At 40.0% G+C, this 16,361-nt stretch overlaps 1 protein-coding gene across 1 annotated transcript in view; it reads right to left on the bottom strand.

Annotated features, from left to right (window-relative positions):
* LOC103513994 (cilia- and flagella-associated protein 58-like) overlaps positions 1–15,055 on the bottom strand; it is a 41,033-nt gene extending 25,978 nt beyond the window's left edge. Inside the window, exons 1-6 of the mRNA XM_026827067.1 lie at positions 14,899–15,055; positions 6,811–6,975; positions 6,193–6,362; positions 5,722–5,830; positions 1,938–2,116; positions 1,204–1,376 (exon numbers count right to left, since the gene is read on the bottom strand). Coding sequence (XP_026682868.1) covers positions 1,204–1,376; positions 1,938–2,116; positions 5,722–5,830; positions 6,193–6,362; positions 6,811–6,975; positions 14,899–15,055 — 953 coding nt within the window. The remainder of the gene's footprint in view (positions 1–1,203; positions 1,377–1,937; positions 2,117–5,721; positions 5,831–6,192; positions 6,363–6,810; positions 6,976–14,898) is intronic.
* Positions 15,056–16,361: the final 1,306 nt, after the last annotated feature.

The raw sequence follows: 16,361 nt of genomic DNA, 5'->3' as shown, positions 1-16,361 counted from the left end.
AGTTAACAAAAAAAAAAAAAAAAAAAAAAAAAAAAAAAAAAAAAAAAAAAACTTCCTACCTAGTAGGTACCTGCTAAACCTCACATTGCTCGTCATCGGGGGAAATGGATACTGCTCTTATGTATCTTGAAAGTGTCGAATGTTGTTTTGCTGAGGAAAATACACTTCCTTTTCACCCATGTTTGTGAGGTTTCGACATGTCTCGTATTGAACATGAACTGTCACTCAAGATTTTCAATTGGCACATGTTGTCATGTTATCATGAGTCATGACTCTGACATGACAATGACATGAATCACACACGGGGAAGTGTAACAACTCCCCGTGACTTATGACACGCTTCCAACAGATGACAACGGAGGAGGAGGAGGAGGAGGAGGAGGAGGAGGAGGAAGAAGAGGTAGGAGGAGGAGAAGAACAAGGAGAAGAAGAAAATTACAAAAAATAATAGGGAGGAGGAGGAGAAGGAGGAGGAGGAGAGAAGTGATGGAAAGAACAACACACTAACTTAGGTAATGATAATGAGCTCGTAAATTAAGATGAGACACTGAACTTAACTTTTTATTTCCATTTTTTTTTTTTTTTTTTTTTTTTTTTTTTTTTTAAAGTTTTGAAAGGGGGAAATGTTAATTCTTTTTTTTTTTTTTTTTTTTTTTTTTTTTTTTGTAGAAGTTGTGACAGAGGGAACTGTTAACGTCTCATCATCAGAATCGAAAAGAGAAAGACAAGATCGGAGAAAGCCGGTCTTTCCGATACATACTGAATCTTATCCGTTTAGAGGACGAAATCCGGCCCGGGCAGGAATCAAACCCACGGCCTAGCGCTTACAAAGCAGAAGCGATACACACCAAGCTAACTTGGGCTGGCTTTCAATGGTAGAGTTATTGAAGTTCTCATAGGTACTCTTGCATCATCAATATCTAAAGGCTAGGCCTTGTCTGTGAAGCCACTCATTTATGATGTACATCTCATGGACTCCTGCATGTCTTTGAAGTATTGTTTCCTTGGTCGTCCTCTTGTCTTCTTTCCTTGGATTTTGCCTTCAAATATATTTGTTATAAAGTTGTTGTGCCGGATAGCCGGATTATGTGGCCTATGAGTTTGATGTGGACTATGAGTACTCTTGCAACGAAAAAAAAAAAAATATTAGAAAGTAATGGGTATAATTAGAAATTACTTTAAAAACCTCACTTCCTAACTTACCTCAAATGTTTGATCTCCAGTTTGAGCAGTTGAATCTCCTTCAGTTTCCGGTTATACCAGATCTTGCCCTTGTGTAGGGTGATCTCATAAATGCGCGCCTTCTCATTGGTGAGCGCCAGAATGCGCTCCGTGCGCAATAGTTTGACGCCCAGGATATCACGCGCATTGAGAAGCTAAAAAAAATCATAAATTATTATCTTCTTATTTCTACCTTCTACCTAGATTCTTGTACTCAATTTAAGGGGGGGTGAGGGTAGGCTTTCCCAGAGAACCAACCTCAGGGAAGGGCCGTAGGGGGAGGTGGGGCGAGAAGGCCCGCCCCCCCCCCTCGAGCGAGCTCCATTTCCTCCCTTCACTATAGGCTAGACCCCAAAATTTAACCGCCCCCCCCCCCCCCCCCCCCCCTCGACAAAAAGTTAGCGCGTTGGACTTCGGATCTGGAAGTTGGTGGTTCTAACATTGACAGTTTCATGCTTGACAGGATGACAGGTAAATTGAGGAAGAGTGGGAAGTGAAAGGAGGAGACGAGACACCCCCTCAAAAATCCTGCCTCGGTGGTGTAGTGGTCAAGACGCTCGCCTGGTAATCAGGAGGGCGTGGGTTCGATCCCAGCCGAGGTATACTTCTTACATTCTTATATTACCCACCTGGTTAACTTCAATTATTAGGTACCTAATTGACTTTAATTATCCCCTAATTTACTTCAATAATACCTAATTCACTTCAATTATTACCTGATTGACTTGTTTCTCCAATTCGTCTCTTCTCGTCTCCACGTCGCTCATCGCCTTGTTCAAATCATTCATCTCATTCTCCAGACGCGCATTCGTTTTGCGCACCAGGTCATTGTCTGCGCGCGCCTGCTTGCATTCTGCGCTCAGATGTTCCTTCTCCTTCTGTATCTTCTCCCGGACTATGGCGCAACGGGTGAAGGAGAGAGGAGAGAGAGAGAGAGAGAGAGAGAGAGAGAGAGAGAGAGAAACAAAAGACATTAAGGTAATTAATTTGAGCTACCACCAGAGCAAACTCGCTAGCTTGGATTGTCGTGCGTCTGCGCGTTGGTTAGATTCCCCGCCCAGGGTTAACTTTACGCATCCTAAACAGGTAAGGTTCGTTTTCGGAACGGCTGGCTCGTTTTTCGGAAAGGTTCGTTTTCGGAACGGCTTGCTTTCTCCTATCCTGATTTCCTTCTTTGTTACAGAGAACAAAAAGAATTTATACGAAAGAACAAAAGACAGAGATAGAGAGAAAGGCAGAGAAGGAGAGAGAAAGAGAGAAGATTTCTCTGGGTCAATCATCTCTTTCTATTTTCACACATTTCTGTCCTTGTCTCCTTGTTGTTGATCTTCAGGAATGAAAGAGAGAGGAAAGAGAAATCTCCCCCGTATTCGTATTTATTTGTTGAAGGAAGGGAGGGAGAGAGAGAGAGATAGAGGGGAGTAGAGGTGATATTATGAGACAGAGGTAAAACATTGAGACACAAAACATAACAGGAGAGAGAGAGCGAGAGAGAGAGAGAGAGAGAGAGAGAGAGAGAGAGAGAGAGAGAGAAATCTCACTCGGATTTGTATTTATTTGTTGAAGGAAGGGAGGGAGAGAGAGAGAGATAGAGGGGAGTAGAGGTGATATTATGAGACAGAGGTAAAACATTGAGAGCCTAAAACCCCGTTCGTGGGAAAGTTCAAATTCCTATGCATTTCCCAAGAAGAGATTGTTTGGAAAATTAGAACAGCCATATAATACCTACTTCAAGAACAAGAACACAAGGAACAAGAAATGAAGAACAAGAACAAGAAACTGAAGAGCAAAAAAAACAAGAACATGCTAGGTCATAAATTAAAGCCAAAGTTCGCACTCCGTAGAACATAAAATCCACATAATTTAAGCTCAAATGTTCTCATCTCGCAAGATTAAAGATCCCATAAAATAAGCATGTTCTTAACTTCTTATCCCAGTATTTACCTATCTACTTCCGTCTAATGCATTTATTTGTACCTATATCTACTAACCTACCTGTTTGTACTTCCCTTATTCTATTTATAGGTAAAGGCAGTCCTATTTCTTTACGAAGAAGTTCGAGGAATTGAAGATTCAGGGGCCATTTGAACCCGCGGCCTGGCGCTTACAAGGCGAACGCAGACGCGCTAGCGGTACCCACCAAGCTAACAACTAAGCTTGCTGTTATTATATTTTATTATAACAGGTAGGTACCTTGATACATAATGTTACTTTTTAGAAATTTAGGAGATACCTATTACAAGATACCTACACAAACAAAACCATTGCGTAAATACATTATTAGGACAATATGCATGTGACAAGCATTCCACATTTTGACATGAGAATTTTCATAACTCTGTGTGTACTATGGGTAGCCGTATACTAGCCGTAAACTTGAAGGACGACCGAGTAATAAATCAAATATTAAATCAAAAAAGTAAACAGATTCCCGTGGAAAAAATCGACAAGATTCGTCCATTTTCTTTTTAATGACGTCCATTTTGTTTTTAATGATGTGACAATATTCAAATTCTCCCGATTTTCCCAACAGATGCTTAAGGGTTAGAAAAAAATGATCCTTCTTAAAATACCTACCCCGATTCAATGTGGGAAAAAAAGTAGGTGTATTTTTCTTTCGGAAACGTACCACTGGTAAAATTGTCCACTCTTGAAATGGGAACTGAGCGAATCTTATTGTAAAAATGGGGATATCCCCGTAGATTTATAAAATAAGCAAGAGAGTTTCAAGGTCGGCCATTGACGCTCAGACGGTCTGAGACCGCCGGAACGTGTGTGGCATAAGAAATCTTCCGACTTCAGTCTTCAGACTGTCTGAGACACCTACATGGGTCGGAAATAACACCACACACGTTCTGGCAAGAAGTATTTTTACAGATAAATAACTGTCTAGGACTCTAGGTGTACCTAGTACCGTTAGGTAGCGTAAAAAAAATGTTGTTTGCTGATGAGAAAAATACTTTTTTCACTCATATCTAAAATTTTTAGGTATAGTACGGTTAGGTAGCATACAAAAAAAAAAAAAAAAAAAAAAAAAAAAAAAAAAAAAAACTCCTCTGTTCTGTTATTATTTAACCTCAAATGGGTACTGATGGGCAGTATCAATATGCGCCGATATAGTAATTCAAGTAAAAAATAGAAAGTAATTAAGAGGGAAAGTTCAAGGGAACTTTCCTTGTTTTACCTACGATAATCGGAAAGGAAAATACATCTTAAGGTGTGTCCACACCTATTCGATCTATGGTCGATCGACGAGGTGAACAGGTAAATCTATGTCAGGGGTTTCCAACTAGCGGCCCGCGGGCCACATGTGGCCCGCCAGGCCATTTTTGTGGCCCACGAAGCTTTTTGGGATTTGTACATTGTACAAACTTATCTCAACAGTCGTGTTCAGCTACAATTAGGGGAATACTTTTTGAAAAATTTCGCCCGCGGCGCACAAAATTCGATCGGACCGCATTTCTGAAAAGTGGGGGGGTTTCTACAATGCTCCCCTATGTACATAATTATGTGGCCCGCAAAGTACCTCCCAATGTAGCATGTGGTCCGCATACACATGGAAGTTGGAAACCCCTGATCTATGTTGTCGAGGTAGTGGACGGTTGCGGTCGACGTCAATCGACGGGGTCGACGATGTGTGGATATAGTTTTAAGTTGATAGGAATATGAATTAATAGCTTGAGTAAGAATTCATTAGCAGTGGTGTCAGAAAATCGGCGCACTTTGACATCGCCCCCCCCCCCCTCTAGAACAATAATCTTAGTTACAACAATAAATACGTAGAATTATAGAAGGAGATTTACTTATGTAGGTACCTACCTCTCAAATATGTAGTGTTTTGTGTACATACCTAACCTATATCCGAAAAATGAATACGGTATAGTAAATAACTTTATATTTATGTAGCTACATGGAATTTTGTGTACAAAACACAATATTCATAACCAGAGGCTGACAATGACATTTATGTGGGAGCAAATAGGTAAATATAACAGGATAGTACTTAGAGGGAGGGGCGAGGGGGGGGGGTGAGGGAGCCCTCTCCATTTTCTCCTTTACTGTAGTAGGCCACAATCTGAAAAATTCGAACCTCACTGAAGTTGTCTGCGTATAAGGGGTTTCAAATTGTATGAACGCCGTCTTGATATTCGTGTATGCAATGTGCAAAGCATGATTTATGGTTCACCTCTGTGGGTGCGAGCAAGAGTACTGACTCTCAACCCGTAGGTGCTGGGTTTAAATCCTGGTCGGGTGGAAATTATGTGTAATAAAAAGGAAATCCCTGCTATTTTTCTGATAAAATGTTAGCTAATGCGACATTTTCTTCTAAAAGTTAAGTTAGGTTAGAACAAAAGCTAACACCGACAGGCTGAATAAAGCAGTACCTACTTGAATAATAATTACCTAGGTACCTATACAACTACATATACATATTGTACTTATCAAAATAAATAAATAATAATGTGTATTAAAAAGGTAATTTCATAAATAGGTACTTACGGTTCTGTTCTCTTATCAACTGATTCTGTCTGTATGTAATATCCTCCTTGAGTTGTTCGACCTGATGATTGATCACTTTTAACTTGGACTTAAACGTGTTAATATCATCCTAATCGAAAAAAAAGAAAAGAAAAAGACAAAAACATTAAATTACAATTTAGCATAGAAAAAGGGAAAAGAATCAAATTATAATTTAGAAAATCAGATCAAATTAATAAAAAGTTCAGAAAATAAAATCAATTAAACAAGGTTCCACAGGTAAAAAAATTGAGAAAAAATACAATATACATAAGAGGTACATAATTCAAAGCACAAATTTGGAAATAAACTCTTTGGTATACCTACTTCTTCTCTTCTCTTAATTAGGTATTTCTTGTCTTTTCCCTGAATCTTTTTTACCCCCCGCTTTCCTTCTCTATTAAATTTGTTATTTTCTTCTCTCTTGTCTCTTCTATTCCTCTTCTTACTCACCTGTGCTTGTAGCAGTCGCTTCTGTACTATCAGTTTCTCATTGCCCAGCTGTTCTATCGTGATGACGTCATGTTTAGTACGGTACAACATAAGGTTCCTGTTCGTCTTCAAGCTCTCGATCTCCGCCTCTCGTTCCCGGATGATTTTGGCGAGCTCTTCATTGGTCTTCCCTGACGAAAAAAAAGATAAGTTAAAGGTCAGAGATTTTGGATATTTTGTGTACCGAACCCAAAATCGGCAGCCAAGGTAGCTTGGAGGGTAGCACGTCTGCCTTGTAAGCGCTCGATGGCGGTTTTGATTTCCGCCCGCACCGAATTTTATCCTTAAGGGTCGGGGGATCCATTCCTGTCCTTGTCGAACTTCATCCAAAAACAGATAGGTAAGATTTTTTCTCGGGACGGCTGACTTTCTTCTATCCTGATGTCCTCCTTCGATTTTGGGACGATATGACCTCTGTTGTTATTATAGTTTCCTCAATGGAACCTTAAAAGAATTGGTTTCTAATGTTTTATTTTTTGGGAGGGACGATTTCTTTTGTCAACATTTAATTACGTACATAAATCGGGACAAAATAAAATCAAGCGAAATTATGTTTACAATTTGATTTGATTGACTTGCCTACTTCTTGTTGTCGTGCTTGATTGACACTCAAGTCTTGACACTTGGCTTGTTTGAGTTGTTTTTGTTTGTTCAGGTCATCTTCTAGCTTGTTGTTCTTTCTGGCCAGCTCTTGTTTCTCCTTATCCAACTCCGTCAGCAGCTTTTGAAGACCTTCGATTGTTTCTGACCAAGGGGAAGAAATGAAATAAAATAAAAGTTTCAGCCCCTACAACAAACTCTTTCAAATATAGGATTGCCAGCCTAGTTAGCTTAGTTGGTAGTGCGTCTGCCTTGTAAGCGCTAGGCCGCGGGTTCGATTCCCGCCCGGGGCTAGCCAGCCTAGTTAGCTTAGTTGGTAGTGCGTCTGCCTTGTAAGCGCTAGGCCGCGGGTTCGATTCCCGCCCGGGGCGGGTTTTATCCTGATGGGATAATGTTCGTTCTCGGAACGGCTGGCTTTCTCCTATCCTGTCTTCCTTCTCTCTTCGATTTCTCTAGCAGTCACAGTTCCCTCTGTCAAACCTCTTTAAAAAAAAACTTGATATTTGCATTCGCTTAAAAAAGTACAGTTACGGAACGGCTGGCTTTCTCCTATCCTGTCTTCCTTCTCTCTTCGATTTCGGGACGATAAGACCATAGCAGTTACAGTTCCCCCTGGCTTTCTCCTATCCTGTCTTCCTTCTCTCTTCGATTTCGGGACGATAAGACCATAGCAGTTACAGTTCCCTCTGTGTTCCTATCCTGTCTTCCTTCTCTCTTCGATTTCGGGACGATAAGACCATAGCAGTTACAGTTCCCTCTGTCGGCAGGCTTTCTCCTATCCTGTCTTCCTTCTCTCTTCGATTTCGGGACGATAATCGCTTTCTCCTATCCTGTCTTCCTTCTCTCTTCGATTTCGGGACGATAAGACCATAGCAGTTACAGTTCCCTCTGTCAACTTTCTTCCACCTGGCTTCCTTCTCTCTTCGATTTCGGGACGATAAGACCATAGCAGTTACAGTTCCCTCTGTCAAACCTCTTTAAAATGGTTCGATTCCCGCCCGGGGCGGATTTTATCCTGATGGGATAATGTTCGTTCTCGGAACGGCTGGCTTTCTCCTATCCCTCTCTTCCTTCTCTCTTCGATTTCGGGACGATAAGACCATAGCAGTTACAGTTCCCTCTGTTAAACCTCTTTAAAAAAGCTTCCTTCTCTCTTCGATTTCGGGACGATAAGACCATAGCAGTTACAGTTCCCTCTGTCAAACCTCTTTAACCTGGCTTCCTTCTCTCTTCGATTTCGGGACGATAAGACCATAGCAGTTACAGTTCCCTCTGTCAAACCTCTTTAAAATGGTTCGATTCCCGCCCGGGGCGGATTTTATCCTGATGGGATAATGTTCGTTCTCGGAACGGCTGGCTTTCTCCTATCCCTCTCTTCCTTCTCTCTTCGATTTCGGGACGATAAGACCATAGCAGTTACAGTTCCCTCTGTTAAACCTCTTTAAAAAATCTCTCTTAGATTTCGGGACGATAAGACCATAGCAGTTACAGTTCCCTCTGTCAAACCTCTTAAAAAAAAAAAAAAAAACCTTTATACCTTCGCCGTTTCCATGAGATTTTAACCACCGCCTTACGACTCTTATGAGGCTGAGTGCACCCCAATAGGTAGGTACATCTACATAACAGCCAGCAGTACGTGATATTCCAGAGGGTCAATGCCGTCAATGGCTGACATTTTAAAGCATTTAAAGATTTTAAAGCCCTAACATAATTGTAAATGCAGTTTCTTTGTGTTATTTGTTACAACTTTGGTGCTCACTGCAGCATTGTAGGATTTTCCCAATATCTCAATAATCCTAAAATCCAATGTTTACCTACCATGCTGGAGTAGTGCATAGATAGGTAGGTACATATTATGTAGGTAGGTATCAAGGTTGAGGAAGTAGTTTAGGATAGGTACCTACTTATGTAGGTATTGTAAATGCAATTTCTTTGTGTTATTATGTCACAACTTTGGTGCTCACTGCAGCATTGTAGGATTTTTCCCAATAAGTATATCTCGATAATCCTAACAACCAATGTTTACCTACCATGCTGGCACCGGTCGCTATGCGCATTTACATGTCATATCATTTTCCTCACGAGGCTGAGTGGGCCCCGCAACAGCCAGTCACGGGATCAATCATTTGCATGATACAAATTTCTTGGCCCCGCCGGGAATCGAACCCGGGTCTCCCGCGTGCAAGGCGAGTGCAGTGACCACTACGCCATGGGAGCTGACGCCATTTCACACATGGCCTTGCTGCTTAGCGTGTAAATAAATAAATTTCTTGACCCCGCCGGGAATCGAACCCGGGTCTCCCGCGTGCAAGGCGAGCGCAGTGACCACTACGCCATGGGGCTGAACATAATTAGGTATGAAGGGCTTTAATTATACCTAATTCAAATATGAATTTGAAGTCATGCTTTTGCTAGACAGTCAACACTTCAAAGGTCCCACAGTATCAACTCTGAGATCATCAACACTTCAAAGACAATCATAAATTATTATCAACTTTGAGAGTTAATCAACACTTGAAAGACACCAATATTAGTCCAATAACAATAATAAAGACAACACTCGGGGGTATATCAGACTAATTAAAGTGACAGAAGGGTATCCAATCAATGGTGTGATATATGTATGTATATGTACCTTTTAACGTCGTCCATAGTAGGTACGTATGTAGGTACCTTACCTATACATCCCCACATATAGGTACATACCTACCTCATTTCCTACATAAAGTCTACAAATATGAACTTCAATTTGGTCTGATTGCATACAAGATGATAGGTATACAAACTCGGGAATATGTGTGTAAATAAAAATGTAGGTACCTAGATACTTAGGTAGGTAGATACCTATACGAAAGTTACTAGGGATAGGAAACACGTTCCTATTGTGATGATTTCTATCCACCTATCAACACCTTTTCCTCAAATGAAGAGTCCATGAGGAAAAGGTGAGTGTTTACGTTTTTAATCTTCAATATTTGAAATTTAGATCTAGGTACAATAGGTATAGGTATGGGTACCTATAGTTCCTTATAATATAAATAATTCCCGCTTGGGGCGAACTTTATCAAGAGATAAGGTTCGTTCTCGGAACGGCTGGATTTCTCCTATCATGCCTTCCTTCTCTATTCGATCAAACTTTCTTTTCTTCTTGAAAAAAAAAAATCATCTTTTTTCCCGTGGCATATTGAAATAGGGAAAGCAGTTTCAAGTTTCATATCACTTATGTTTTATTATTGTAGGTTGGTAAGTATCAGTATATCATTCACTCTATCATATCACTAGACAGGTGGGGGGGGGGGGGGGTAAGTGGGAGTAGGTAAATAGATACCTAGGTATACGCGGATAGGTTTATTTAAGTAGTGAGTAGGTGTTATCCTGTTAAAGTAGGTAGGTAGGTATGTATCAATATCGAATGCTAAATCAGTGGCGTAACTCAAAGAGGGCACTAGCCTTGTGAGGACAATTGAGCTACTCAAGAGATCGTGTGATTATTTATTGATTTTAATTAATTCAGGAGTTCCGTGTAAACAACCATACGATACGGACGTCGAGTCCTCGCTCTGCTCCGTGTGTGTGTTTATAGTTTATAGTAAACGTGTTACAAGTGTGCGATATCAGGGTAGTCATAAGGGGTTCTCCCTTGTGACTCCCACCAATTGTGTTCAAGTTCTGGTGATCGTTCAATATGTTCGGGAACCAGAACAATTCCCCTCTGACATCCAGTGCGATGGATGTACAGTCAGGATTCACTGGATCAACTCCAGCTGCCCAAGGGGGCCCAAACCCTTTGCTAAATCCAGCCATCAAACTTCAAAGGCTGGATAACCTGCATTCAACAGGCTATAGTGATCTTCAGGAACTGGAGATCATCAAAGAACAACTGAATAACACCTGTCAGCAGCTTCCAGAAGCTGTCACACAAGTGATTAATACACTTGTGTGGAAACTAGAGGCTGTGCTGAAGGAAAAGGATGAGCTCATCATGGCAGAAAGCTCTAGAGGGAGTCTACTCCTAAGAAATGATCCAGCCTCCTCAACTGCTCAGTCTACAGCATACGAGACAGATGAGGAGATCCTGGAACAGGAAACCTGGACCACCCAGGAATCAAGGAAGAAGAAGAGGAAGACGAACAAGAAAGAAAACACTGCGCCACAACCTGGACAACGTGGCCCCAAGCAGAAAAATAGGGAGCCAAAGAAACCACCTCCCATCAAAGTGGAATCAAATGACGTCAAATCAATCACCCAATTAGCAAATATATCCTCAGGGGAGGGTAAATTTGCTATCAAGACTGTGAATAATTCACTTGTCAAGGTTAATTGGAAAGAAGAGGATGGGTATCGTAAAATGGTATCCGCCCTCAAAGAACATAAAGTCCCGAAATTTGGTGTGCTATCCCGGTATGGTCCAAGGACGCGACTGTAACAATTTGGTAAAAATCGGATAGTCACCCATCCTGATATTAACCAAAGTCATTGTTGCTTAACCCTTATTTCGTAAACGCTAAGAGAAATCGAAAACATTTGGTCTAATCAATGTGATTTTTCACGCCGAATCGAATGGTGCTACTTTTAGTACTGTCTGACTTACGGTTGAGAAGTTGCGGGTCCGATACTTCCCTGTGTCGACAAATTTCCCTTTTATTCGTGAACCGTTACCAAATGAGCAAGTGAATAGTTAATCCCATGTGATTTTCACACGGAATCGAATGGTGCTACTTTTAGCACTCTGACTTACAGTTGAGAAGTTGCGGGTTAGATACCCCCCTGTGTCAACAAATTTTCCTTTTATTTGTGAACCATTAACAAGTAAGCATGTGAATAGTTGATCCCAAGTGATTTTTCACGCTGAATCGAATGGTGAAACTTTTAGAACTGTCCGACTTACAGTTGAGAAGTTGCGGGTTCGATACTCCCCTGTGTTAACAAATTTCCCTTTTATTACTTTTTTTATGTATTCTGCAAATGTAATAGAAAGTCGTGTGATGTTCACACTAATTTTTTTTTTTTTTCTCAAGATTTGTTTTGACAACATAATTATCAACTTCCTGTGAGAAAGTTTTAGCTAAGACTTTAATCTTTAATTTGGTATATTGCTATGGATATTCGGGCCACCTATCATCGAACTAGCAGTATGGAGGTTATGGGTCCAGATTATTTTTCAGTTTGAGAGGTAATAGAAAGTCGTGTGACGTTCACACGAGAAGCAGTATGGAGGTTATGGGTCCAGATTATTTTTCAGTTTGAGAGGTAATAGAAAGTCGTGTGACGTTCACACGAGATTTTTTTTTTTCTATATATAAAACTTCCTTACTTATCCTATCCAATTCTGATGTTTGCTATATTTAACCTGCTACAATGTGTATTCTACCTTGTGTATTCTACAGCATGTATATTACTCATTAGATTTAAGTATCTAGATTGTAATAATAAAGAAGTCCAACTGGACAAATTATTGAAAAAAAAAAAAAAAATCACACGAGATTTTTTTTTTTATTATTACAAATTTTGATTTGCAAATATACTTATGTGGTCCACAAAATGTTGATTGCACTATCTGACTTTTTTTTTCTCCCTGATCTTTTCTTTCCACTTACCTATGTTTTAGATAACTGTAGACTGTAGTTTGGCTCAAACTTAGAAGTAAGAGGCAGTTGGATTGACAACGTTATTAAATGACAGGTTCCCTATATGTATATACCTAAAATTAAAGGACAAAGAGTTAACTAGTCAAACATGTATATTACTCATTAGATTTAAGTATCTAGATTGTAATAATAAAGAAGTCCAACTGGACAAATTATTGAAAAAAAAAAAAAAAAAATTAATTCAGGAAAAATAATTTAGTTGGGTTTTTTCTTCATTGAAGAACTTCAAAAAATAGAGATTTTTTTTTTTTTTTTTAGTTTTAAAAGATGAGTGTTTCACCGCCGTTTTTATTTCGTAGCGATGAAACAACTGCTACATTGGACGCTAGTTAGCTCAATTTGAATTCACTGTCATGCTTTCCTCTGATGTTTTCATTGTGAGTATTATTTCTTCTTTTATTGTTCGTGTCATCTTTAAACTTGCCCTGTGTGTAAGCGCTAGGCCGCGGGTTCGATTCCCGCCCGGGGCGGATTTTATCCTGATGGGATAATGTTCGTTCTCGGAACGGCTGGCTTTCTCCTATCCTGTCTTCCTTCTCTTTTCGATTTCGGGACGATAAGACCATAGCAGTTACAGTTCCCTCTGTCAAACCTCTTAAAAAAAAGAGATTTACGGAATTTTTCTTTTTTTTCTACCTACTAGATCCCGGAAATAAATCGACTTGAAATTCATAGACAATTGAAATTTGGGAGACAGGTAGTGTATACTTTTGGGGGGAATAATGAAGAATACCTACCTAGTAGTACCTCTCGGTACTTTGGGAGACGAGTTTTTTTTTTTTTTTTTCCTTTTCTGACCATCAAGGAGTCCCTGGGGGACAGTAATCATCCTACCCCCTTGCCGTACCTACAGCACTGCACTGATATTATCACTATCTATTACCTATCAATATCCATGTCCAAGTAGCTATGTATAGGTATACCCATAACAACATATTGACTCTCTCTTCTCCTCCTCCCTCCCTTTCTCTCTCTCTCTCTATTTTCTTCCTCCCACTTCCTCAATCTCTTTCCCTTCTCTCCTTCCTTCCTTCCTTTTCTCTCCTCCCTCTGATTTTCTATCTCCCTCCCTCCTTCTCTCCCTCCCTCCCCTCTTTCTCTACCTCATTTTCTTCCTCTTCTCCCTATAGGTATTATTTCATCTCGCCTGGAGAGAGGTATTGGATTACAAAAAAAAAAAAAAAAAAAAAAAAAAAAAAAGACGGCAATATTTACTGACGGCATCGGCATTGTATTGTCTACATATAATATTCTTTCGGTTTTTGTAGGGAAACGCCCTTAGCCTTATTATACTTAGCTGAAATGAGACGTGCGTTAGCTCTCAATGTTATTCTGGACAACAATGTAACAAATATTTTAGGTAAGCTGGTAAAATACATGATAGCTTAGCCCTGAAAACTGTCACTGTCACATCTTCAAGACAGTTAAATTTTACATGTGAACTGATCATGAAATACTACAATTTAAGTTATTTAAGTACCTACCTATGAGGAAAAAAGTTCAAATCAACATGGAAACTGATAATAAAACACAAGGCAAAATACCTACCTGTCAGTTGTCTTGGCTCCATAATTCTCCGAGTTTTTCTAAATTTACAATAATAAAGGTAGGTGGATAGTAGATCCAATCTGACAAGTTTGGTCGATAAATGTCACCTAAAAAATGGCATTTATTGGACAATTTTTCCTGGTACATACCTGTAATTTATCAATTCAGGTACAACAGTGAAAACCTTGATTCCTGTAAGTTATGTTAGGTATCTCCTGATATACCTGATATCATCCTTTGTCCTGTCATACTTGGTCATTTTCGTCCGAGTAGTTCAATCCATTTCGTAAAATTATAAAGAACCCACCATTATTAACTAATAAAGTACCTACCTAATACACACGAATACCTAGAAAACAATTTATTGAAATAATACCTAATATAAAAGCTGTGTCGGGTGTCGACACATGGTCGACTGGCCGTCGATCGTTGTCGACCGAACCGTCCACACTGCCTCAACAACGTAGATTCACCTCGTCGATCGACGGTCGTAGACTATGTGTGGACACAGATTTAGCTAGGTAACTGTTGATTCTGTTCAATACAGTTTTCCTTATATATACCTTTTGGTGTGGATACAGTTTCTTACCTTGATGTTGATACAATATCTTACATTGATGTTGATACAATTTCTATGTTAATACATTGATGGTAATTCTGTTCAATGCAGTATTACTTATACCTTTTGATTTTGAAACAGATTCATACCTTGATTTTGAAACAGATTCATACCTTGATGTTGATACAATTTCTTACCTTGATGTTGATACAATTTCTTACCTTGATGTTGATACAGTTTCTTACCTTGATGTTGATTCTGTTCAATGCAGTACCTATTTCTTACCTTGATGTTGATACATCCGTTTCTTACCTTGATGTTGATACAATTTCTTCTCTAGTAGTTCATAGTCGGATACTTTCTGTTTGAAGTGTCTCTTCTCTTGTGTCAGCATAGTTTTGTAGTTCTCGATATTTCGCTCCAAGTTCACCAACTTCTCCTTTAGCTTCTCATTGTCCGTCTGTAACATGACATTGGAGGGGGGGTCGGTGTGACTTGTCGGTTTGCAACCCGACTACGCCACTGTTTTTAACCCTCCTTCCGGCTGGTTAGTGTTAGCTGTTCTCCTCCCTGTTTATAGTCCCACAGCCAGACGCTAGTCTTCTCTCTGTTTAATGTCCCCTAGCCAGACTGCTACCAGTCCTCACGATGGTTGACTGCGGTTCAGGACGAGCGAGCCAATTTAACATGGCTAGAGCTAGAGACCATCACCCCGGTGTATAGCAGATACAAAAAGACATCTCTTCTTTATTCTGCTATCGCCATTCGGCGAAAGCTAAAGCCGCTACAACAACAACAACCCTCCTTCCCCTTCTTCTTCTTCTTCTTCTTCTTCTTTCTTTCTTTCTTTCTTTCTTTCTTTCTTTCAGAAGATTGATAGAGGGAATTGTAACAGCGAAGGTCTTATCGCGTCGAATCAAAGAGAGAAGAATATAGGATATGAGAAAGCCAGCCGTTCCTAGAACGAACCTTATCTGTTTAGTATATTAAATTTCGCCCTGGGCGGGAATTAATCCCGGGTGACCTGTGTCCTAAGCAACTTCCCATTCCCTAAATCCCCTTTCCATTTTGGAGGTAGGAAGGTGATGATTATCGACATTGTTATTCTGAAATAGGTACGCGAAAATGTTTCTCACATTGTTCGCAATTGCAATGTCATGATTATCGACATTGGGGTTTAGGAACATACAACAACGTTTCTCTTAATCTTCGCCATCACTGAGGTCTAGTGATGGGTTAATTTCTTTGGTGTTAGGCACCAAACGCAAGCGGTCGTGAGGGTACTTGAATACTCTTTTCCCCTCACTTGATACTATTTCGTACCTATCGTGATCGAGGACCTTTTTTATAATAAAGGGACCTTTATATTTAGGGTCGAGTTTGGTTTGGTTACGCTCTTCGTTCTTCAAGAGTACAGAGTCTCCCACGGCGAAAGGTTTAACTGTAGCTTTACCCTTATCGAATTGAGTTTTACTGTAAATTGCTGAATTTTCCAACTCAGCATTTGCCTGGGCTCTAATCTGACTCAAATCAATCTCATCACGGTCGCTGATATCACCTTCAGCGACGATGAGGTTTCTGGGACGGGATACCGCACGTTTGCCAGCCAACTTTCTGGTTTACGCTCATGAGTTTTTGTACAAATTGTTATTCGCCTTCGACTTCTTTTATTCACACCGTCGCCGTCAGCCACTTATAAGTCCGATCGATAGTTGAGCTGAGGTGCTGTCTCAAATGTTTTAAAAGGGGATAGCCTTAATTACAAGCCAGCTCAT

The sequence above is a fragment of the Diaphorina citri genome, unplaced genomic scaffold (genome assembly GCF_000475195.1).
Source record: "Diaphorina citri unplaced genomic scaffold, Diaci psyllid genome assembly version 1.1 scaffold1062, whole genome shotgun sequence".
NCBI lineage: Eukaryota > Metazoa > Arthropoda > Insecta > Hemiptera > Psyllidae > Diaphorina > Diaphorina citri.
This window is presented reverse-complemented; position numbering and strand designations above follow the sequence as displayed.